Below are 24,417 nucleotides of genomic sequence, written 5' to 3' on the forward strand. Positions count from 1 at the left end.
TGGACCCAAAATTTTAGATTTCCCATGTAATTCACAAATCCCAAATTATACTTTAGCTAAATGGTTCAACAGTGCTGTGCCAAGATTGATCTAAGTAATGTGGCACTAAAAATGGTTTAAGTGCTAATCATCAAGAACAGTTAACTTCTTAAATTACTGTACATTCACAGTTAGTCCTCCACTAAAGAACCAGTCACTTATTTGCATTCTGATATGTTATGTTGAATTGACCTCATAAATGGGAAACTGCATGCTTAGCCCTTCACTCATAGAGATATGGCATAGTAACTAATTTAAGTTCATAGCTGTGATAATTGTAATAGTGCTTTACCTTTCAGAACAAAAAATAAATAAAAAGGATCAAAATCCCTATTCACTCAAATAGACGTTATACATATAGAATGTGTCAAAAAAAAAAAACTGAAAACTGATTTTGCAGACCAGAAACTTTTGTGGAACATCGTCATTTTTTTCTTACATAACTGTAAAATCTCAAATACCCACAATTAAACCTACCCACCTGTTGCAGCACACCAACATGGCACATGTATACATATTTAACAAACCTGCACATTGTGCACAGGTACCCTAGAACTTAAAGTATAATTTTTAAAAAAATGGTAATAGCACACATTAAAAAAAAAATTCCTATTCCAACTATATGAATATATAGCTAATAAGAATATAAAAGCTAATTCCTACTTTGTGTTTATTTATCCGATGTTTGTCTTTTCCTTCTGGGATGCCTTCAATCATGTCATTTTCCTCTTCTTCATCACTGTCATCAGCATTTTCTAAGAAATTGAATGTCTCCAGAACATCACCAGAGGACCTGTGTGAAGGAAAAAAGATGAATCCAACTATTCCAATGGTTGGTTCTAATATTTCTTTCTGGTTCCCATTTTAAATCAATTCTTAAAACTAAAGAGATTTGAATGACTACCTACTGTCTGAGGACTTTATTCAAGAAAAAAAGTTTGAAAGATTTATGTTCTACAACTGAAATAAAAGTAATTATTCTCTGCTGACTTTCTCCAAAGTTCATTGTCCAAAATATTTTAGGTAATTACTGCAACAAATTAAAATCCTATAGTATTAGACACTCAAACACATATTATTAGTTCTGAAAATAAAGCCATCATAAATGAGCAACTGAAACTTAGTGTTTCTTATAACTACAACCTCTTACAGTTTGGTCTAAATGTTTGAGGACTAAAACAGCAAATACCAAAGTTTATCAGGTGGGGCCAGGGACAGTGCTTCGTAACTGTAATCCCAGCACTTTGGGAGGTGAATGGGAGGAGACCGCTTGAGCCTAGAGTTCAAGACCATCCTGGGCAACATAGTGAAACCCACCTTCAAAAAAAAAAATTAGCTGGGTATGGTGTCATGTGCCTACAGTCTCAGCTACTCAGCGGGCTAGGATAGGAGGATTCTTTGAGCCCAGGAGGTTGAGGCTGCAGTGAGCGACTATACACTGCATTCCAGCCTGGGTGACAGAGCAAGACCCTGTCTCAAAATGAAAACAAAAAAAACTTAAAAATAATTTATCAAGCAGCTCAGATTTAAATTTATAGTACATCAGATATAAAACATCCCAATCCATTTCACAGACTGTCTTAGCTAGAAAAAATAACTCAAAATCTATTAAATAAATACTTTTAAGTCTTGTAGAATCACTCATTTAACAGGTCATAGGGACAATCTATTTTATCCACTTATCTAAATCTTTTAACTAATTTGAGTTTCTCTATGCACACACAAAAAAAGGTTTTCATATAGTTGTTTAAATGTTTAACAATAAAGGCAGCAACAAAACAGTAGAAAATTCAGCCGAACAAAGACTTTCACCATGAAAAGTCTCTGCTCTGCCACTAAGTAGCTGCTTGAATTTGGCCAAACCATTTATATCTTTTGGCCTCAATTTCTTTACCTGTAAATTGTGGGGGCTGAATTAGATTATCTAAAATGTCTTTACTAAGAGTACATGGTAACAAAAAGAAAAATAATATAAAACTCAGGGAGGGTTTTTGCCCCCCTCTCTGATTGGTTCACTCCATTAGTCCAAATTAAATATATAACACAATTCAGATTATACTTGTCTCTTGGTTTCCATGAGGCATTGGTTCTAGGATACACACCTCCCTATCATGCTCAAGTCCCTAAGCACATTCTCCCTATAGTATACTTTAAATCATCTCCAGACTATTTATAATACCTAATACAATATAAATACTACATAAATAGGTGTCATACAGTATTTTTAAATTTGCATTATTTTAATTTTTAATTGTCATTTTTTTCAATGTGGTATTTTGAATCCATAGGTGCAGAACCTACACAGAAAGGGCTGACTATATTTTTAAAACACATTAACAAAGAGTGTTAATAGGCTGTACTATATCCCACCCAATCCAGCACATAGTTTAAAGGAACTGTATAATGAATGAATGTAGGAGATGGTTTTTTCAAATGCAAATTAGTAAAAACAACCACAAATCTACGAGAACAAAATGTACTTTCAGCTCAAAATTTACAATATAACTTAATATTTGGATATTAAATGAAAGGCAATGAATGCATTTGATAAAAGTAGCATATCAATGATACAATAATTTAAAAGAATTTTAAGATATACTTGTTTTGAACTTTGAAAAATTAAGTACTCCTGCTCCTTGGATAGAAATTTCTGTCTCTAAAGTGAGAGTGCCTCCTGTTTCCAGGTTTTAAAAACTGTATTTAATCACAGCAACATATATGCATGGCTTTAAAAGTCAAATGGAACACAGCGCATAAAAGCAAGAATTCGTCAATCGGATTTCACCAAAATTATTAACATTTGCTCTTTGAAAGACATCAAGAGAATGTAAAGAAAAGCCTATAAATTGTGAAAAAATATTTGCAAGTTATATTTCATGAAAAACTTGTGTCAAAGGTATATAAAGAACACTTAAACCATAACAGTAACAAAACGATAAAAAATGGGGAAATATTTCAAATAGATATTGCATCATAATGATAGGTGGAATGCAAATAAGCATATGAACAGATGCTCAACATCATTAGTCTTTAGGGAAATGAAAATTAAAGGATCATGGACTGTGAAAGGTCTCAGGTTTTTCCCGGCCTTCATGCTAACAACCTAGCCTATTACTGTTTCATGGATCCTGAAATAAGTCATAAAATTGAGACAGAGACAAGAATTCTCTTCAGGAGCACAGGAAGTAATAGGACCATGTTTGCTGAATTTCCTTTGCCCAGGTCCCACAAGGGTGGCAAGGAGGTAATCGGGTAGATGTTACACTTACAGTTCGTTTGAATCATAGCGGAGGAACTCTGAGCTTAGGGAACTTGAATCATTTATATTGAACAGTAAGCATGACTTCCCAGAAGACTGTCTCTATCTTACAATGTTGGTTGTTATATAAATATCCTTAAATAGATAGTCCAGAATAAAAGGGCAATATGTGTCTCTGCTCACAGGATGTTTAGAAACATGAGAGATCAGTGGAGAATTGTCTCTAAAAAACAAAACAAAAATGAGGAAGTGTCACAAACTTATAAGAATGACTAAAATTAAGGAACACAGTCTGGAGTGGAGTTTATAAAGAGTAGAAAAAGATTAGAATTGCTGAGTTGAAGAATGAAGTAAGGAGTAAGCCAGTGAAGAAAAAGAAAAGATTTGTCAGACAACTTTTAGGGCTCTACTGAAGTTAGCTAAGAATAATTTGGGGATCATGAGTATCGTAAATCTTTTGTTGTTGTTGCTGTTGTTGCAGTTGCTAAAATGAAGTTCTGCTTGCTAGGAAATACTTAGGAGAAAAAAGCCAAATTGTTCTAAATAAATTGACAAGGCATACAATGAGTAACAATAGAGTCCCCTGCCCTATTCTTCTCTATCTTTGATTCCCACACACTAGGAAAAACCATTTTAAACTTATTTTTAAAGAAGCTTCCTTTGTTATTTACCCTATTTGTTCTAAATAACATGCTTAGATTGCTATTTCTTGATAAAAATGTAGTTCCCTCACAATCTCCATCCCACATCTATACTTCCACCCGTAACAGTAATACAGTTACATCAGTTTACTTTTTGTTATATTAATATTCCATGGTTACATTGTAAGTACATATTAATATTTCCATTTAAATCACATTACAATGACTCTACTTCCTTTCTTTTATATATAGTTTTCCTGAAATAACTGCCTAGTGTGTTTTTTTTTAATTGCCTGGTTTTCCAAGGATGTTACCACTATTCTCTGAAATCTGCCATGGTCTGAATGTTTGTGTCCCTCAGCAAAATTCCTATTTTGAAACCTAATCCCCAATATGATGGTATTGACAGGTGGGCCTTTGGGAGGTGGCTAGGTCATGAGGACAGAGTTCTCATGAATACGATTAGTACTCTTATAAAAATAAGAGGCCCAAAGGAGCCTGCCTTCTCCACCACGTGAAAATCCAGTGGGAAGTCAGCAGTCTGCAACCCAGAAAAGGGTCTTCACCAGAACCCAACCATGCTGACACATTGATCTTAGACTTCCCAACCTCCTGAGCTGTGAGAAATAAATTTCTATTGTTTATACGCTACTCAGTCTATGGTATTTTGTTAAAGCAGCCCAGAAGGACTGAGAATATGGCTATGTCTTGTCAAGCTGCTGATTTAACTTCTGCATGATAGGACACAGGCCCAGCCATTTCACTGACATATCCCAATTTTCAGTACCATTAGGCCTTTCCTATTAATGTGATTTGACACATGTGTGCCAACATACTGGAAGTCAAACAGTAGGAGAACACAGGAGATCTCAATGCTCTGCTGGAGCATTTCACACAACTCTGCTGTTTTCATTTAATACAATAACCCCATCTTTCAGTTGTTTTATTTCTTAAGAAAACAGAGCCGGGCACGGTGGCTCAAGCCTGTAATCCCAGCACTTTGGGAGGCCGAGACAGGCGGATCACGAGGTCAGGAGATCGAGACCATCCTGGCTAACACGGTGAAACCCTGTCTCTACTAAAAAATACAAAAAACTAGCCGGGAGAGGTGGCGAGCGTCTGTAGTCCCAGCTACTCAGGAGGCTGAGGCAGGAGAATGGCGTAAACCTGGGGGGCGGAGCTTGCAGTGAGCTGAGATCTGGCCACTGCACTCCAGCCTGGGCAACAAAGCGAGACTCTGTCTCCAAAAAAAAAAAAAACAAAACAGAAATCACTGGTGGAAAACACACTACCATTTTTTGCAGTAGGGGAGGGGTGGTATTAAACCAGTTTCACAAAATTAAAGAGAGGATTTCACATTGTGTTTCTTAAACTTTTATCCCCCCTAAGATGTAGTCTCCCTTTGTTGCCCAGGCTGGAGGACAGTGGCACAATCTTGGCTCACTGCAACCTCTGCCTACCAGGTTCAAGCAATTCTCATGCCTCAGCCTCCCTAGTACCTGGGATTACAGGCGCCTGCCACCATGCCTGGCTAATTTTTGTGCTTTTAGTAGAGATGGAGTTTCACTGTGTTGGCTGGACTGGTCTCAAACTCCTGATCTCAAGTGATCTGCCCATCTAAGTCTCCCCAAAGTGCTGGGATTACAGGCATGAGCCACCATGCCCAGCCTGTGCTTCTTAAATAAACTTTAAACCAATTCTCTATTCATACCCCTATTTAAACCTCACCAAATACATATAATTCCTTAGCCTTTGTGGCTTTACTGGAATTCTGTGACTTGAATTGGCTTGTTCCTTTTCTTCATACTATCACTCTCAAATGCACTTACGTTTAATAAGCTTTCTCAGGGTCACTCAGTCAGTTGCCATTCCTCCATTTTCTTTCTGGATTCGAAATTGTTAAATTCTCTCTATCTCACGGACAGTACACTCTCTAATTCTTTCTGTATGCCATTGTTTTTTTGTTGTTGTTCTTTTGTGTTAATGCATCTTAAGCCCTTCACTGTCCTTTCAGTAAAATTTCTGAAAGGCACACAAGTAAAATGTGACTTTAACCTACCATATTTAAAATGGAAGTCTCCATCTGTGGATAATTTTTCTCTTTGCCAACTGTTTATTTACTACCCTCTCTCATTCTAAAAAGACAACAGAATCTTAAAAATAAATATATCCCGATGAAAGGGTAAATAAAATGAAGCCAAAGGTAAGGTTGCTAAGTAAAAGACTAAATGTGTCAATGCATTTCCTTTTTTTTTTTTGAGACGGAGTCTCGCTCTGTCGCCCAGGCTGGAGCGCAGTGGCTGGATCTCAGCTCACTGCAAGCTCCGCCTCCCGGGTTTACGCCATTCTCCTGCCTCAGCCTCCCAAGTAGCTGGGACTACAGGCGCCCGCCACCTCGCCCGGCTAGTTTTTGTATTTTTTAGTAGAGACGGGGTTTCACCGTGTTAGCCAGGATGGTCTCGATCTCCTGACCTCGTGATCCACCCGTCTCGGCCTCCCAAAGTGCTGGGATTATAGGCTTGAGCCACCGCGCCCGGCCGTCAATGCATTTTCTAGAGGAGGCCCACAAATTTGGCCCTGAGATTCCAAACAGGGTTAAAAAAAGAGGTGGGCGGGGAGCAACAACTGGAGGTTCAAAGGTAAATAAGACCAGTTATTAAGAAACAGCACAACTTTTCCCAGTTATAAGATCTAAGAGAACTTTCCCAATGAACACTCATAAAGTAGATGCTTTGTGTTATGATGCTCTATACAACCACAACATCCCTACCATAAATCAAGAAATACAATAGTGTCACTCACTCGGTAGCATCTAATAAACACTAGTCTTGGTGGGAGTCACACTTCAACTAGATACACAATATTTCCTAATAGTTAACAATTATGTAACACTTACTGTGTGCCAGGCATTGTTCTAAATGCTTTACATTAATTCATTCCTTCCTCATATCAATCCTATGATACTCATTTTACAAATAAGGAAAGTAATGTTCCCTGTCCAAAGTTACGGCTAGTAACCAGGGTTAAGTTAGGATTCAATTCCAGTCTGTCTTCAGAATTCATATTCTTAATCATTAGGCATACTGCCTCTAAAATACGAATCTAAAATTTACCATCCTCTACTTATGGACATTAAGACTGCTTCTAATTTTCTCCTATTAATAAATAAGAATGTAGTAAACATATTTTGCTGAAATCTTGATCCACATGTTATATCATTTTCTTATTCCTAGGGGTTTTCAAATGGCCCTAATAATGGCTCAACCACACACACCTACATTAGGGCAGAATCAGAAAATGTCAGTGTACTCGTTAAGAAGAAAGCCTTGATTAAAACAACTATTTCCGGCCAGGCACAGTGGCTCATGCCTGTAATCCTAGCACTTTAGGAGGCCGAGGAAGGAGGGTTGCTTGAGGCAGGAGGGTTGCTTGAGTCCAGGAGTTCAAGATCAGCCTGGGGAACATAATGAGGTCCCATCTCTACAAAAACTTAAAAAACCAGCCAGGTGTGGTGGCGCGTGGCTGTAGTCCCAGCTACTCTGGAGGATGAAGTGCGAGGACTGCTTGAGCCTGGGAAGTTGTGGCTGCAGTGAGCTGTTGATTATGCCACTGCACTCCAGCCTGGGCAACAGGGCAAGACACCATTCAAAACAACACTAAGCAAATAAACAAACAACTATTACCTAAATGTCCATCGACAGGTAAAGAAATAAAGAAAATGTAGTATATGCGTACAATGGAATATCGTTAGTTACGAAAAGAAGGAAATCCTGTCATATGTGACAACATGAATGAACCATGAAGACATTATGCTAAGTAAAATAAGCTAATCACAGAGGGACAAGCATTGCATGAGTCCAATCATGAGGTACTTAAAGCAGTCAAACCCAGAAACACAAAGTAGAATAGTGGTTGCCAGGGGTCAGAGGGAGGAGGAAATGGGGAGCTGCAGTTCAAAAGTTATGGTTTCCAGTCATACCAGATGAAAAAGTTCCAGAGAGCTGCTGTACAACATTGTACCTCTGTTAACAAAATTGCACACTTTAAAGTTTGTTGAGAGGGCAGATCTCATGTTATGTGTTTAACATACACGCACACACACAAACTCCAAAAAAATATCAAAATCTTAATTTTGCAAAAGCAAGAAGCTTTACAAGGAGAAGATACAGCTTATCAAGGATCTTTGTAAGATGATACTAAGAGTGAGGGGGAAAAAAACGAAAGGATCTTTGATTCAGATTCAGAGTCACTGGTGGTATAGCAAACCTCTATTGCTGTAAAATATTTATAAATTCTATGAACTACGTGGGTGACCAGTTTGGCTAAAAATACTTGATAATATTTCTGCTTTTTCTCTTATGCTACAAAGCACTCTATTTCTGAAATCACAGTATAGAAAATAAGGGCGCTATTTGATGTCAAACTGACTTTAATAGTCATTTCTCAGAAATAAAAACTCTAAATCAAAGGCTTAATTTTTAACCTTACAGGAAAAAAATACACATACACATGTGTGTGTATATATATCTATATATACACACATATATGTGTTATGTGTATATATAGATATATTTATATATACACACACATTTTTTTTTTTTTTTTTGGAGATGGAGTCTCGCTCTGTCACCCAGGCCGTAGTGCAATGGCATGATCTCAGCTCACTGCAACCTTCGCCTCCTGGTTCAAGCGATCCTCCCACCTCAGTCTCCCAAGTAGCTGGGATTACAAGCATGCGCCCAGCTAATTTTTGTATTTTTAGTAGAGATGGGGTTTCACCATGTTAGTGAACAGGCTAGTCTCAAACTCCTGACCTCAAGTGATTCACCTGCCTCAGCCTTCCAAAGTGCTGGGATTATAGACAAGAGCTACTGCGCCCAGTTGACCAGAATATATTTTAGATAACTGCACGATATCATAAAATACATCTAGGGCATGAAATAATGTTTATAAACTATACACATTATTTATTTATTAAGCTCTAAATGACCTCAATGAACTCATCTGGTTTTTTTCTCATTTTCTTTGTCTTTCTAATCTATGTTACTCAGGGTAACGTCTCATGGTAAAAATGCTTAACTCCTTGTATTTATCAAGTCTACATTAATCAAAAGCGTATCTGTTAGACAGTAACAAGTGTTGATGAGGATGTGGAGAAATCAGAATCCTTTTAGTACTGCTGGTGGGAAGGTAAAATAGTGCAACTACCTTGGAAAAGAGTTTGGCAGGTCCTCAATCTTCTTCATTAGTCCAAAACTTGGAACCAACCCACATACCCTTCACCTGTATAAGAAACACATAATGAAGGCTGGGTGTGGTGGCTGAGGCCTGTAATCCCAGCACTTTGGAAGGCCAATGAGGGCAGACTGCTCGAGCCCAGGAGTTCAAGACCTGGGCAACATGGCAAAACCCCGTCTCTACAAAAATTAGCCAGGCATGGTGTTGTGAACCTGTGGTCCCAGCTACTCGGGAGGCTGAGGTGGGAGGATCACCTGAGCCCAGGGAGCAAGGCTTCAGTGAGCCGTGATCACATCACTGTACTCCAGCCTGGAGAACCGAGTAAGACCTGTCTCAAAAATAATAACAATAATAATGAAATAAAAAAGAAACACAAACCAAATGTAGTATATCCATAAGGGAATATTACTTGGAAATAAAAAGGAATGAAGCACTGATGCATGCTATAACATGTATAAACCTTGAAAATACGCTAAGTGAAAGAAGCCACTCACAGAAGACCACTTATATGAAATATCCAGAATATACAAATCTACAGAGACAGAGAGTAGATTAGTGGTAGCCTGGGGTTGGGAGATAGGGGGAAATGGAGAGTAGCCACCTAATGGGTATGGGGTTTCTTTTAGGGGTGATGAAAATGTTCTAAACTTCGATTGTAGTGATAGCTGAACAATTCTGTAAGTATTCTAAAAACTATTAAATTGTATTTTTTAATGGGTAAATTTTATGATATGTAAATTATATTTCAATAAATGTTTTTATCTGGTAGCTTTCTGAATCCAAACACAAAGAAAAGCCTTGTTTCTTTCACACTAGTGTCTAAATAACCATTGCTTATTCTAGTGAGAGTAGCATTATAATTAATATAGAAAAATAAATTTTTCTAGCGAAAATTTTAAAATAAGGATGTTAAAATAGCTCTGAACTACATGAAATCAGCCTCAAATCTGATTCTGCACCTATTTCGAACTACAGTCATTCTCTTGTTATCAAAATTTAACAGGTTGGGCACGGTGGCTCATGCCTGTAATCCCAGCACTTTTGGAGGCTGAGGTGGGCGCATTGCTTAAGGCCAGGAGTTTGAGACCAGCCTGGGCAACAGAGCAAGAACCCGTCTCCACAAAAATTTTTTAAAAATTAGCTGGGCATAGTGGTGCATGCCTGGAATCTGAGCAACTCAGGAGGCTGAGGTGGGAGGATCACTTGAGCATGGGAGTCAGAGGCTGCAATGAGCCAGCAGCACACCAGTGCACTCCAGCCTGGGCAATGAAGCCAGACCCTGACTCAAAAAACACACACCAACTTAACATAGATAAAATTTAAAAGCCATTAAATAGAAAATTTAGAAAATTTATTTGCCCATGGTACCATGGAGCGGGGTGGGAGATGGTTAGGTCTTTAACTCTGAACTCGGTTTGTTTTAAAAATGGTTAATAGCAGCCGGGTGCGGTGGCTCACACCTGTAATCCCAGCACTTTGGGAGGCCGAGGCAGGTGGACCACCTGAGGTCAGGAGTTCCCAACCAGCCTGGCCAATGCGGTGAAATGCCGTCTCAACTAAAAATACAAAAAATTAGCCAGGAGTGGTGGTGGGTGCCTGTAATCCCAGCTACTCAGGAGGCTGAGCAGGAGAATTGCTTGAGCCTGGGAGGCAGAGGTTGCAGTGAGCCAAGATCGCGCCATTGCACTTCAGACTAGGCGACGAGAGCAAGACTCCGTATCAAAAGAAAAAAAAAAATGTTAATGGCAGTAACAAGGAGCTAAACAGATTAACAGTAATAATATCCATAATATCCATTATATAAACTATGTTAAGTATAAATCATACCTTTTTATTTCTTGTCCCTTTTGCTTAGGAGATTCACCTCCATTCAGGATCTGTTCTAAATTCTTTGTTTCTACTGATCCATTTGGTTCTGAATTAGATAGTCCAAGTAATGACCTTACCCGCTGAGACCGTACATCTAATATTGTATCTGTATAACCTACTTCCTGAAGATACCTGTAAGAGAAAATAAATATTAAAATCCACATATTGTTAACATTTGCCAGACTCAAAATCGTATCAATTTTAGAAAAACCCATAATCCTATAAAACATGCTCTCTCTTTGTCTCAGTATCTTTCTTCTCTACAGACTAGTTCCAGTTCTAAGAGAACTATACCAATTACAAACGAAATTTAAATTAAAAAGCATATAGTATGGTTAACACTGATTAAGAGCCAATTATCTCAAAACCCAAGAAGTCTTAAAACGCTTTTAGGATTATGTACGCACACATACATCTTTAAATTTCCATACACACAGAACCACACATTTTTTAAATTTATACACACACACATTTTTAAATTTATACACACATATACACACAAACACAACACACACACATACATTTTGTAATTTCCAAGGAGCAGTAAAGAATGAGTAGAACTCAATCTTAGCACACAGAATACTAAGTTTAAACCTGGGGTTGTTAACTAGAGATTGATGAACACATTAATTCTCCTTCTAGGATCTAAGATCTCACAGCACTCCTCTAGTCCTGTGATTTTCAATCTTTCACTATATCTAAACAAGGAACTTAACCTAGGATCTAAGATGAGACTGGAAAAGAAGAAAAGGACTAGATTATGACACAAAGATAATGAGTTGTGAATGGCTTTATGACAAATTAAAGTATTTAAGAGGGTAATAAAGGATGCTTAAAAGAAACTTTAAATACTGCTGGCAGAAGAACAAAAGATTTTTAGGTGAATGCTAAAAAGACTTGATCAGGACACTAACACAGCAAGAAGTAAAAATGGAGAAAGAATAAATGTGAGAAAAATAAGAAGATATAATCTTTCTGACATGATGCATAAATATATATGGAAGTAGAATGAAAAAACAAGTAAGAACTTTGCACAATTTTCAGGTTTCTAGCTTGGATGGTCAGATGATGGGTACGTTCAAAAATATTATATAGAGTCAGAATCAAGTTTATAGAGTACCTATCAGACAACCATATAGTGTCTATAAAAAAATATAAGTGACAACGTTTATTAGGCACATGGATGATACAAATCAAAAGCTCAGAAGAGACTGGCCTGGGTCTACAGATTTGGGTCATTAATCTTTGGTAGTATTTGAAGCCATGGATTTAAATGAAGTCACTGAGAGAATAACCATAAATAAGGACAGAAAGTCTGGGTATACAAACATCCAAAGGACTAGAATTATAATAAAAACTCAAAGGAAAATGAAAATATTTGAGAAATTAGAGGGAAAAAATGATAGCAGAGAGTGCTGTCATGGAAGCAAAAATAAAAGTTTCAAGAAAGAATAGTTAATGCCAAATTTTTCCAAGATACCAATTATAACAAAAAAGGTCTCTTGAATATGTTTGTGATAGCTGCTTCAGAGAAACGTCAAAATGGAAAACAGACAGCTGACAAATGAACAAGAAGGCAGACTATGGAGATAAACTACCCTTAACAAGTTTGGCTATAAAGTCACAGGGAAAGATAAAGGTGGCAAGAGACTAAATTGTGAATCAGGCAATGGGATTAGGCATTTATGAGAGGAATACTGTCCAAGTGATTTCTCTACTGTCCAGAAGAGCTGTCCTCACTTTTCTTCTAAAAAATGCAGTTCTCTCTTGGGGAGAACAGCTCCCATCATACTCTAACCATTTGGTCTGAATGAACTGCCAAGATCTTACACAACCCAGGTATGAATTGGCAATTATTTGATCAGTCAGGACTCATGGGCAATTATTTGATTAGTCAGGACAATACAGAGTATTCTCTGACATACAGAAAAAAAGTGGTTTTCAGAAGAATAAACCTGAGACAGAGAGGGGTAGAAAATCAAGTAAGAATGTCTTTAGAGTTTCCAGTCTGAGATGGCCTCCAAGCTACCCTAGCTCTTCACTTCCTGACACTTGGTTGTTCACTATTTCCTTCAATTCTGCTAGTTATCCAGCATCCTTCCAATCAATAATCTATTCTTTTCTTCAAATTTTAGTCACTTATAAGCAGAGCCTCCATCTCACAAAAAAAAAAAAAAAAAAAAAAACCCACACATTTACAGAAAGGAAAGTGTTAAGGGAATTGTCACCTGACAGCCTTCATATTTTCCATGAAGCAGAGCCTGAAGTGCTTTAATGAAATAAAGAAGAATGGGCTGAGATACGGTAAAAGTTCAGAATATCCACTGAGGACAATGGAAGCAGGGGGTGGGGCCGAGGGTTATGGAAAAAGGTTCTCTGCAATGTTTGAACAGGAAACTATGAATACGTAATAGTATTCACATGATTCTATAGTTTTTATCCAAGAGTTAACTAGAAAGAGGCAGACAGAATGAACTAGGGCTAGAGCTTTTCAGGTAAATTTAGTAAAATGACTGGTGAGGAAGTGGTAAGCAGTGGGCAGCAAGAAAATTAAGGGTACTAGATAAGGGTGATCAATTATGGAGTCTAAGCTGGAGCTAGGGAAACAGAAATAAAATAAAAGCAACCATAGGTAGAAGAGCTAAAGAGAAAAATGATATAGTTAAGGATTTAAAAATCATGGTAAAGTCAGAGCGCAAATAACACAATGGTCAGAGGTGGAATGCATGATGACTGTCCTGTCCAGACTATGAAATATTCTAAAGACAGTTCTACAAGATTAAGGGTGAAGGTAAAGATACCTAGAGTAGAAAAGGCTGAATAACTGAAAATCACCCAGGATATCAGTAGGACACAAATTTCAAAATTTTCAAAATATAAGGAAAATAATACATGAAAGACAAAAAACAAGATTTGCCAGAGAAATACTTCTAATACACCAAGTAAGTCAAAATTCAAAAAAGCTCCTTAAAAATTCAACTAAAAGGAAAATTTGGCAATCCACTTCTGAAAAGTTTCAGATGAATTCAACTAAATTCATTTTCTAGACCAGTCACACCCCCATTGAAAAGAAACGTGTGAATTCTGCACTGACAGGAATGGAGGGCTCTAGGAAGTATGAATTCTGTATTGTTTTTATTCTGCTCAAGTCATCCAGTCTTTTAGACATTCTACCCTGCAAGTAAGAAGACAACATCATCCTGAAACTCAGAGGAAACAAACTTTTAAAAAGATCCAAGCATCTCACAACAAAAAAGCAGCAATACAAAAAACATACACATTGTCCCAATATAATTTTTTACTTGTAAATTGATTCAATATAAATGCTTTCATACCTAGATCCTTAAAGAAAGCTGAAAATAAATAATTACTCACTGTCTTAAAAGCTGTCTGCCTTGCTTCCACGTTAACTGGCTATTCTGAGGTGCTGTGGGAGCCTCTGTGTCTTTGGTTTCTTCTAAAAATTAAGAAAAAAAGGTTTTACATACATTATTTCAACTCCTGAAAATACTGCCAAAGTTTTCTTAGGGATAAATTCCCATAAAAACATACCTAAATATTTTATAAAGGACAGGAAAAAATTAAGTTTTATCTAAGTATTAACTGTGGGTCACTCATTTTAAATGTGTTTGTCCTAATAACCCAATGACTTAAGTACTATGTCCCCCATTTTAAAACAGGGAAAACCCAAGTGTACTTTATTAGTATCAAGGATTCAAAAATCAAACGAACAGGAGATAAAATATTATTAGAACTGATTTCTTTTTTCTTTCTTTCTTTTTCTTTTTTGAGACAGGGTCTCACTCTGTCACCCAGGCTGTTGTACAGTGGCACCATCTCGGTTCACTGCAGTCTTGACTTCCCTGGGCTCCAGAGATCCCACTGCAGTCTCTCGAGCAGCTGGGACCACAGGCATGTACCACCATATCCAGCTAATTTTTGTATTTTGAAGAGATGAGGTTTTGCTGTGTTGCCCAATCTGGTCTCAAACTCCTAGGCGCAAGCAATCCACCCGCCTCAACTTCTTAAAGTGCTGGGATTACATGTGTGAACCACCATGCCTGGCAATTTAATTTTTTTTTTAACTACTAGAATTCTGCTGAGTCGATTGCCTTTGAAATTAAAAAGCTGTGGCCGGGCGCGGTGGCTCAAGCCTGTAATCCCAGCACTTTGGGAGGCCAAGACGGGCGGATCACGAGGTCAGGAGATCGAGACCATCCTGGCTAACACGGTGAAACCCCGTCTCTACTAAAAAAATACAAAAAACTAGCCGGGCGTGGTGGCGGACGCCTGTAGTCCCAGCTACTCGGGAGGCTGAGGCAGGAGAATGGCGTGAACCCGGGAGGCAGAGCTTGCAGTGAGCCGAGATCCGGCCACTGCACTCCAGCCTGGGCGACAGAGCGAGACTCCGTCTCAAAAAAAAAAAAAAAAAGAAAAAAAAAATTAAAAAGCTGTATTATATGAGCTATTCAAAATCAACACCGTTAAGATATTAGGCATACATAAAAATACTGAATACCTTAATTTGGGGTCTGTATCAATGGACCTTAAGTCTACATCACAGGACTTCATCTAGCTAAGTTCCTTTTTTAGAACTAAAATTAAACCAGAAAAGAGTTTTTACTATAGGTAAAGAGTCATATTTTATTTTCAGATAACAAAGTGTACACATTAAAAAAAAAGAGTTTAGCCCAGGTGCAGTGGCTCACGCCTGTAATCCCAGCACTTTGGGAGGCTGAGGTGGGCAGATCACTTGAGCATGGGAGTTCAACACCAGCCTGAGCAACATGGTGAAACCCCGTCTCTAGCAAAAATACAAAAATTAACCAGGCATGGCGGCACATGCCTGTAATCCCATCTACTCGGGAGGCTGAGGTAAAAGGATCGCTTGAACCCAGGAGGCGGAGGTTACAGTGAGCCAAGATTGCACCACTGCACTACAGCCTGGGCGACAGAGCAAGACTGTGTCTTTAAAAAAAAAAAAGAGTTTAATAAACAGTATGATTTCAGATTAATCTCTCAACAAGCATCTCCAGAACAAAATTTAAAACTATTGACATTTATATCACAGAAATATTTCCCCATAAGTTCCCATTATTAACATAAAGACACGGTGAAGAAGAGAGGGACTTAGAAGATCAACCCTCATACTGAATGTTGAGGACTCTGTGAGGCTCCTAAGCTCCTCAAAGTCACTTAGTACCTGCTGGTAGGGATTCAAATATCCTCTTCAGACATTATTTCTCTAACCCTAACAATCCAGTTACTAATACCTCTAGCTGGGAACAGTGGCTAAGGTCTGCAATCCCAGCATTTTGGGAGGACAAGGCAGGTGGGTCGCTTGAGCCCAGGGGTTCAAGACCAGTCTGGGAAACATGTCAAAACCTTATCTCTAGAAAAAATGCAAAAATTAGCCAGACATGGTGGCACGTGCCTGTAGTCCCGGCTACTTGGGAGGCTGAGGTGGGAGGATTGCATGAGCCTGGGAGACAGAGATTGCAGTGAGCCAAGATCACACTACTGCACTCCAACCTGGGCAACAGAGCAAGACCCTGTCTCAAAAAAAACCAAAAAACACTTCTTATTCTACCCCAAAAGTAAGCATTTCTTTGATTTCCAGAAATAATTATTTCAAATAGTCCCCCTGCTGATTTTTCTATTTATAACATTTTTAAATTACATATAACACATAATCACTGGAGAAAAAAATACTAAAAAAAAGAAGAAATACAACTGCCTAAAACCCTATTACCAAGAGTTAACAACTGGTAGTGCTTCAGTGTTTATCATTTCATATTTTCTACCTGAAAATATACATAATACAACCCCACCCTTTTAAAAAATGTGCCAATGTATATACTGCACTATAATCTGCTTCTGACACTAAATGTACCTTGAACATTCTCTGTATGGCAATACAGATTAACACAAAAAATGATTGCATAACATTCTATAGAAAACATATACCTATTTAACCAATCCCCTAATGTTGAAATTAGTTTCCATTTTCTATTATAAATAATGTTGCTAAGGATATTCTTGAAGTACATCAAGTGTATAGCTCAAGGAATTTTTGAACACGCCCATGTAACCAGTACCTAGATGAAGAAACAAAACACTATCAGCATCCCCAAAAGCCTTCCTTGTGCCCTCCAGTCACTAGCCACTCCAAAAAGGGTATGAACGCTATCTTGATTTCTAAAATTACTGAGATTTTTGAATATGATGTAATAATTTCTTCAATTTTCAGTTTTATGTGATTAAACCATGTTGTCACATTCAGTTTTAGTTTGCTCACTTTTGTTGCTAAATAGCATTCTATTATGCTAACATATCACAATGTACTTATCCATTTATTCTGATTCTGAAGACTGTTCTAGTTGTTTCTAGATTTCCACTGTAAATAATGAGGCTATGAACATTCTTACACAAGCTTCATGATGAACATATATATGCCTTTTGAGGAGTGGAGTTACTGGATCATAGGGTATGTATATAAATATTTTTGAGACAGGGTCTCACTTTGTCATCCAAGAGGGAGTAGAGTGGTGTGAACAAAATTCACTGTCACCTTGACCTCCCGGGCTCATGCAATCCTCCTACTTCAGCCCCCTAAATGCTGGGCTACAGGCATGTAACACCAAGCCTGGGTAATTTTTGTATTTTTTGTAGAGATGAGGTTTCGCCATATTGTCCAGGCTGGTCTTGAACTCCTGGGATCAAGTGATGCAATGCCTCGGCTTCCCAAAATGCTAGGATTACAGGAGTGAACCACTGCACCTGGCCTAGGATATGTATGTTATATCCTCTTTAGTAATAGTCACAGTGTCAAGTCACTTTCAGAGCAGCATTATCCATTTATAATCCTAACACCAATGTCTACGAATTCTGGTTACTCCACATCCTCAACACTTAATATTGACTCTTTTGCATTTTAGCCATTCTGGTCAGTGTCTAATTATATTCCATCGTGGTTTTAAGTTGTATTTTCTTAATAACTAATAAAAATCAAGCAACATTTCATATTTTTATTGGCCATTTATATATCCTCTTCTATGGTGTGTCTTTTTAAGTCTTTTGCCCATTATTCTATCTGACCATTTGTTTTCTAAATGTAGAAGAAAGGGAACTCTTTTATATTTGAATATAACCTGTTTATAAGGTTAGGTTTAGGCTATATCTATTTATTTTACTGAGAGAGGGGTATAAATACTCACATATCTTCTACTTTGATCAAATCAATATTTTGTACATTTTCTTTCCCATATTGGGTATATAAAAGGCGACACTGTTTCATTTAATATTGTCTCCATATATACTCTGATGTAAATAATTCTATAATATTTTGTTCACACGATGTATTTTTGCCCATCCCTTTGTTTGGTTTTCCACTGAACACCCTGACAAATTTTTCTATATAACTGAAAACATTTTACTTCACTGTTATTGTGTGTCCTGTAAAGAAAATACTTGGATATTATTTTATTCCTCAACTTGAGGAACTTTTAATATTTAGGTTAATACAGATAAAAACAGATTTGTTTTGCCACAATTTCAGTTGCAAGCAAAAAAGATTTATCTTGCTTTATACAAACTGTTACACTGGGACCACCTAGCCAATTCTGACTGCTTAGCCTCTACTGCAGGTACAACATGGCTTTAACTAGCCTCCCTTCTTTACACAGACCAAGCCCTAAAGTTCTAGAAGTGTCTGCTTATTTTCTGAATATTCTAGCCATACTGGAAATAAAATGAGTCAAAAAAAAAAAAAAAAAAAAAAAGCTCTGAATTAACCGGGTATTTTTCTGGTGAAGTCACTCTACTCCCTTTAACTGCAAAGAGACGACTATAATAATCATGGCTCAGAACAAACAGACCTTCCATGTTTCTGTTCCTGATTTTTGCTTTTTCCAAGGAGGAGATTCTAATATAGTTTCCTGGCATCAGAATAAGCCTTCATAACCACTGAAAAGCCAGGTCAAAGAAAACCTATGCCACTCCCATCTTGGTCTCTTAATTTTATATATATGATAACAAACGGAAGCTCTAATAAAGGTCTACTGCTAAGACTGAAAGTGTTAAAGATTAAAAAATAAATCAACTGCAAATTGTATGTATGGTGTGTGTTTCTGCCAAGTTCTACATACTTAATATTGAACTCAAAAACAATTAAGTAAATTTTTAAAATTTACTGTAATACCTAAACTTCCTTACCTTTCAGCTCAAATTACTACCATAAATGCAGCCACACTTTTACATAGATTTCAACTCAAGGATAAGACAAGTCGCCTTAGGATTAAGATGTACATGAAACTATTTATTTTTATTCATTTAATATTTTTTCCCAAATTCCAGACAGTTTACAATAGTCATTCTCTAATATTATCAAACCAAAATGGGGGTAAAGGGAACATGTCTATATATAAAAAATGAATTAAAAAAAAAAAGTAACAGAAGAATCAAGTTTACCTGACTCAAAGGTTGGCATTTTCAAGTCACCTTGGTTCAGTTCCGTGCCATATTTTAATTTGTGATATTTTGCCCTGAAAATTTAATCACAAATTAGTAATAATAACTTCTTCCTTTTGTCACTCTTGTTTTATATTATTCCAATAACAAAACATAATGTGAATGTTTGTTTCTTTAAACTTTGTTTGCAAAGAACGTTGAAGACTCTATTGCTGTAAAAGAAAAAAATGTAAGTTTCCCAAGTAACACATACCCAAAAGTTAAAAAAAGATCAATTATCCTTTGTCTTTTTTTTAAGTTCCAAAATTTAGATTCTGTAACAAAACACATTTCAATTGAAGTATCTTAATCTCTTTTGCCTTTCTTTCCCAAGTACGAATCAAATCAAGATAGCATCATGTATTTGGGCAAGGATTTGTACCTTTCAAAAAAAGCTGCCAAATACAGAGTACAATGGTATACATGAGTACACTATTGTTCTACTTTATTCATGTAACAAAATGACGCACACGTACCTTTCTTGTTTTAATGCATACTCTAACATCTTTATTCTTCTTACTAAGTCCTTCTTCAGATTCTCTTGACCTTTTCTTTCTCCTTGTAGAAATGCAATCCGGGCCTAAAAACATAAAAGATGCATTTATTTACATTTTCCCTTAACCATACATAGGAAACTGAAAAATGGAAAACAATAAATGCAAACTTTTGCACTTGACTGATGATATCAAGATTTTAAATTCATAAAAACGGGCCAGGCAATGGCTCACACCTGTAATCTCAGCACTTTGGTAGGCCAAGGCAGTAGGATTTCTTGAGACAAGGAGTTTTAGACCAGCCTATGAAACACAGCGAGACCTCATCTCTACAAAAAATTTTAAAAATTGGCCAGGTGTAGTGGTGTGTGCCCACAGTCCTAGCTACTCGAAGCTGAGAAGACTCTGTCTCAAACAAACAAAAAAAAACTCAAAAAATGGCCAAACTTTCCGTTAGATCTAACACATTCCTTTTAAAATAAAGATAACTATAAATTAGCTAGTTTATAATCCTTAAGATTCCTAATATTAGTATTTCACCTTCACATAACCTTGAAAGAAAAATATACATAAAAATGGCACCTAATTCCTAACATACAATTCACAAAGAACTGAAAAACATGTTCACAAATAGATAAATATGTCAGAAAGTGAGATATTATTTCAAAAATCAGATTACTTCAAAAGCTTTTCTTAAAATACTAGAAAATTTATAATCTGAGCTGGGCACGTGGCTCATGCCTGTAATCCCAGCACTTTGGGAGGCCGAGGCGTGCCTGAGGTTAGGAGTTCAAGACCAGGAGTTCAAGACCAGCCTGGCCAACACGGTGAAACCCCATCTCTACAAAAATACAAAAATTAGCTGTGCATGATGGCAGGTGCCTGTAATCCCAGCTACCTGGAAGGCAAAGGCAGGAGAATCGCTTGAACCTGGGAGGCGGAAGTTGCAGTGAGCCAAGATAGCGCCACTACATTCCGGACCGGGCAACAGAGCGAGACTCCGTCTCAAAAGAAAAAAAAAAGAGAAAAATGAAAATTTATAATCTTTCCATTGTACCACCCCACTCCAAATTCTGTTTTAATTCTTGAAATGGTAAATGCCATGGTAATACAAATAGTTTAAGTAAGGCCACCATACATTCCATTACCTCATTGCTTTCTATTGTCACTTTTCCACTGTGAGAGAATTTTTTTCCTTAAGTGCCTTTTATCCTTATTTCCTGAAAAAGGCAATTCTCTGCCTTTTTCTAGCCCTTCCCTGTATGTTAGCCTCCTTTAACCACCTCACACTAAAGAATAATGTTGAAAGAGACTGGCATCTGTCTGAGGACATTTGCCATTATCCACACATTCACAATAAAACTAATTTTCACAAGAGGTAGAATGTTCTTGCAGAGATGACACAGGTGAATTTGTTCAGTATGAGAAAGAAAGCTATTTAGTAAGCTAAACTGTGGTTAAAATTTTAGTCAGGATGTGTTGATTTCTACAAGACAAATATATTAGCCAAGGATACCAGCTAAACCAAAACTACTAATAAAAACACCTAATAAATAATTGCTGTCATCAAAAAAACTGTTACCCTAAAAAAAATTTGTATGAAATTATCTACAACTTCGTAACACCTGAAAAGCTATAAACAGCTACAGAGTTCATGACCAGCCTTGGCAACACAGCGAGACCCTGTTTGTACCAAAAAATCAATAATTAGCCAGGCGTGGTAGCATGTTCCTGTAGTCTTAGCTACTTGGCAGGCTGAAGCAGGAGAATCGCTTAAGCCCAGGAGTGAGGCTAGAGTGAGCTACGATCACATCACTGCCCTCTAGCCTGGGCGACCAGCAAGACCCTGCCTCTACAAAATAAAAATTTTTTAAAAATTAAAATAAATAAATAAATAAACAGCTGCATGACACTTATAACTACATATTTTCAAAATTTTAAAAAAGCACTAGGAGGAATAATAAAGGTCCAGAACCTAATAGTCTATGATCCTGAAGAAAAGAACAGCACTTACTCTCTATCAAGTTACGGAGCAAAGGGAAAAGATGTCAAATTCGTTATACACTTTCAAGAAAGATTCTGACTAGGGTTTTCTCCCTGTATTGGCTGCTTGTTGTTGTTGTTGTTGTTTCTAAAAACCACTAAGCCCATACTATAGAACAATTATGTAACTCTCAATTTTCAGATCTAATAAGCGTTCTAAAATTACCATTACAAAAAGCTGAAGGAAACCTGTTTTATTATTCTGCTTCTGAAGTAAAAATTGGTGGGTTTCTGATTGAGAAAGGCATTGAAACTAGGTGAAAGTCGTAACGTCCTCTAAGAGATTCTTTTTTAAAAAGACTACCCAGCAGTAGTATTTCCTAGTAGAATCTTATACTGTTGTGAGAATTGGTTTTCATTTCCTTCTTTTGCATTTTTGTATTACCAACTATCCACACTTAGGGAATCTAAGACAAGCACAAACCACACACCAAAAAGTAAAAATCCCAAAGCAGTACTGAACAGAGGGCTGAAAGGAAATAATTTGCACGAATTTAGGACAAGGAAAAGGCTCAAGAATCAATTAAAACAAAACCTTTTTAAAAAATGTGGACTAGGGTGGACACTGTGATTCACACCTGTAATCCCAGCTCTTTGGGAGTCCAAGGCAGAAGGATCAGTTAAGCCCAGGAGTTTGAGACCAGCCTGGCCAACATAGCAACATCTTCTCTTCACCAAAAATTTAAAAGTTAACTGGGTGTGGCGGTGTGCGCCTGTAGTCCCAGCTACTTAAGGGGCTGAAGCAGGAGGATCATTTAAGCCGAGGGGTCAAGGCTGCAGTGAGCCATGATTGCCAATGCACTCCAGCCTGGGTGACAGAGCAAGACCCTGTCTAAAGAAAAAAAAAGGAAAAAAACCACAAAAAACCATCACCACCACCACCACCAACACATGGATTAACCAAAAACACATGGAAGAGGACCAAGTAAAGAGAGAAGCCATAATGACTGGAACTGATCTTATGACCTCTTATCATCAAGTATCTAGAGGGTAAACTGATTGAAAAGGTCAAGGTTATACCTAATAGTGATAATAACATAATAATGACCAATTAAATAATAAGTTAAGCACTTAGTATAGGATCATTAACAATGGACTTTTCAGCAACGTTATAGCATCATCTCTGCAAATAAACACTTTTAAAAGTAACCTCAAAAAACACATTCCCCATGGCAGCAAAAAATAAAAGTACCGAAAAAAGGCATGGTGGCACATGACAGCTACTTGGGAAGCTGAGCGAGGGGGAGAACTGCTTGAGCCCAGGACTTCGAGACCAGCCTGGGCAACCCAGTGAGACTCCATCTCCAAAACCATAATAGAAAAATAAAAGTAACTAGGAAAAAAACACCAAAGATGGGCAAGAGCTTTATACAGAAAATATAAAAATTTAACAAAGGCATTAAAGACAACCTAAACGGACTAGCTGACTACTGTAAAAATATCAACTTTCACCCAAATTGACTGACAGATTTAATTTCAAATTCTGAATTTGTATGTCTAGAACCTGACAAGCTGATACTAAAATTTACCAAAAAAAAAAAAAAAAAAAAATTCAAATTACCTAGAACAGCCAAGACAATTACAAAGAATGAGATGGGCCAAACAGAAGGGGCTCATGCCTATAATCCTAGCACTCTGGGAGGCTGAGGAGGGCGGATTGTTTGAGACCAGGAGTTCAAGACCAGCCTGGGCAACACAGCAAAACTCTATCTCTACAAAATACAAAAATTAGACAGGCGTGGTGGGACGCACCTGTAGTCCCACCTATGTGGGAGGATCACTTGAGCCCAGGAGGTAGAGGCTGCAGTGAGCTATGATCACGCCACTGCAGTCCAACCCGGGCAACAGAGTTTCAAGAGAAGAAAAAAGAATGGGGTCATAGAATTTGCTCTACTAAACAATAATATATATTATAACACTGCAGAAATTAAGACACTGATGATTCAGGGATAGTGAAATGAACCAAAGAAACAGAACAGAAATTCCAGAAACAAACTAAAGCATAGAAGATCACATGATTTATGAAAGATGGCAGTGCAGAACATTGAGAAAAAAAAAGGTTGCTTCAAAAATGGTGCTTAGTAACAGAGAATCCAAATGTGGGCTAAAAATGAAAATGAGGCCGGGCGCGGTGGCTCACGTCTGTAATCTCAGCACTTTGGGAGGCTGAGGTGGGCAGATCAAGAGGTCAGGAAATCAAGACCATCCTGGCTAACACGGTGAAACCCCGTCTCTACTAAAAATACAAAAAATTAGCCGGGCATGGTGGCGGGGGCACCCGTAATCCCAGCTACTTGGGAGGCTGAGGTAGGAGAATGGCGTGAAC

The 24,417-nt window shown here is 37.5% G+C and overlaps 1 protein-coding gene across 8 annotated transcripts in view; it reads right to left on the reverse strand.

Annotated features, from left to right (window-relative positions):
* The window catches only part of STRN3 (striatin 3), a 134,026-nt gene that overhangs the window by 41,906 nt on the left and 67,703 nt on the right, over positions 1 to 24,417 (reverse strand). For 6 of the 8 annotated variants that reach the window (XM_005561019.5, XM_005561017.5, XM_005561018.5 and 3 more), the window contains exons 2-6: positions 20,031 to 20,134; positions 19,516 to 19,589; positions 14,422 to 14,503; positions 11,005 to 11,178; positions 703 to 832 (exon numbers count right to left, since the gene is read on the reverse strand). In XM_005561019.5, the coding sequence (XP_005561076.1) occupies positions 703 to 832; positions 11,005 to 11,178; positions 14,422 to 14,503; positions 19,516 to 19,589; positions 20,031 to 20,134 (564 nt within the window). Of the gene's footprint in view, positions 1 to 702; positions 833 to 3,308; positions 3,524 to 11,004; positions 11,179 to 14,421; positions 14,504 to 19,515; positions 19,590 to 20,030; positions 20,135 to 24,417 lie in introns of those variants that run through there. The other 2 variants (XM_073997182.1, XM_073997181.1) reach the window with 2 other exon arrangements.

The sequence above is a fragment of the Macaca fascicularis genome, chromosome 7 (assembly GCF_037993035.2).
Source record: "Macaca fascicularis isolate 582-1 chromosome 7, T2T-MFA8v1.1".
NCBI classification, from domain to species: Eukaryota; Metazoa; Chordata; class Mammalia; order Primates; family Cercopithecidae; genus Macaca; species Macaca fascicularis.